Here is a 507-nt window from a genome sequence, read left to right on the forward strand (position 1 = left end):
ATTATACATCTCTCTCTTTTTTTCTTCTATCTCCCCTCATTCTTTCTCTTTTTTTTTCTTTTTTTTATTTTTATATTTATATTTATTTTATATTTATTCTTGCGCACTTGCATCTCCCCCCTCTTCTCCCTCTGTCTCTCCTTCTTCTGTCTCTCCTTCTTCTGCTGTCTCCGCTTCAGTATATTCTCCTTCTGTGGTATCTCCTTCTGTCTCTCCCTCTGTCTCTTCTGTCTCTTCTGTCTCTTCTGTCTCCTCTCCCTCTTCTGTCTCTTCTTCTTCTCCCTCTTCTTCTTCTTCTTCTTCTGTTGCTGCTTCTTGCTGCTGCTGCTGCTGCAGTTCCTGCTGCTGCTGCTGCAGCGCTGCTTTGAGCTGTGCTTTCCTTTGTTCTTCTTCTATTTTTTTCATTTCTTGTTCTTTTTTTATTTGTTCTTCTTTTATTTTTTGTTCTTCTTGCTGCTTCAGCAGTTGCTGCTGTCTTATAGCCTCAGCAGCAGCAATCTCTTCGTC

General features: G+C 40.6%; 1 protein-coding gene across 1 annotated transcript; it reads right to left on the reverse strand.

The window, feature by feature from the left end:
• Positions 1–93: 93 nt before the first annotated feature.
• Positions 94–405, reverse strand: EMH_0092180 (uncharacterized protein; the record flags this gene model as incomplete). Its single annotated transcript, XM_013501798.1, has 1 exon — positions 94–405. One exon carries the CDS (start codon positions 403–405, stop codon positions 94–96), a length of 312 nt encoding a protein of 103 aa, XP_013357252.1.
• Between the last annotated feature and the right edge of the window lie 102 nt (positions 406–507).

The sequence above is a fragment of the Eimeria mitis genome, genomic scaffold, assembly GCF_000499745.2.
Source record: "Eimeria mitis Houghton genomic scaffold, Emh_scaff7621, whole genome shotgun sequence".
In the NCBI taxonomy this organism is placed as follows: Eukaryota; Apicomplexa; class Conoidasida; order Eucoccidiorida; family Eimeriidae; genus Eimeria; species Eimeria mitis.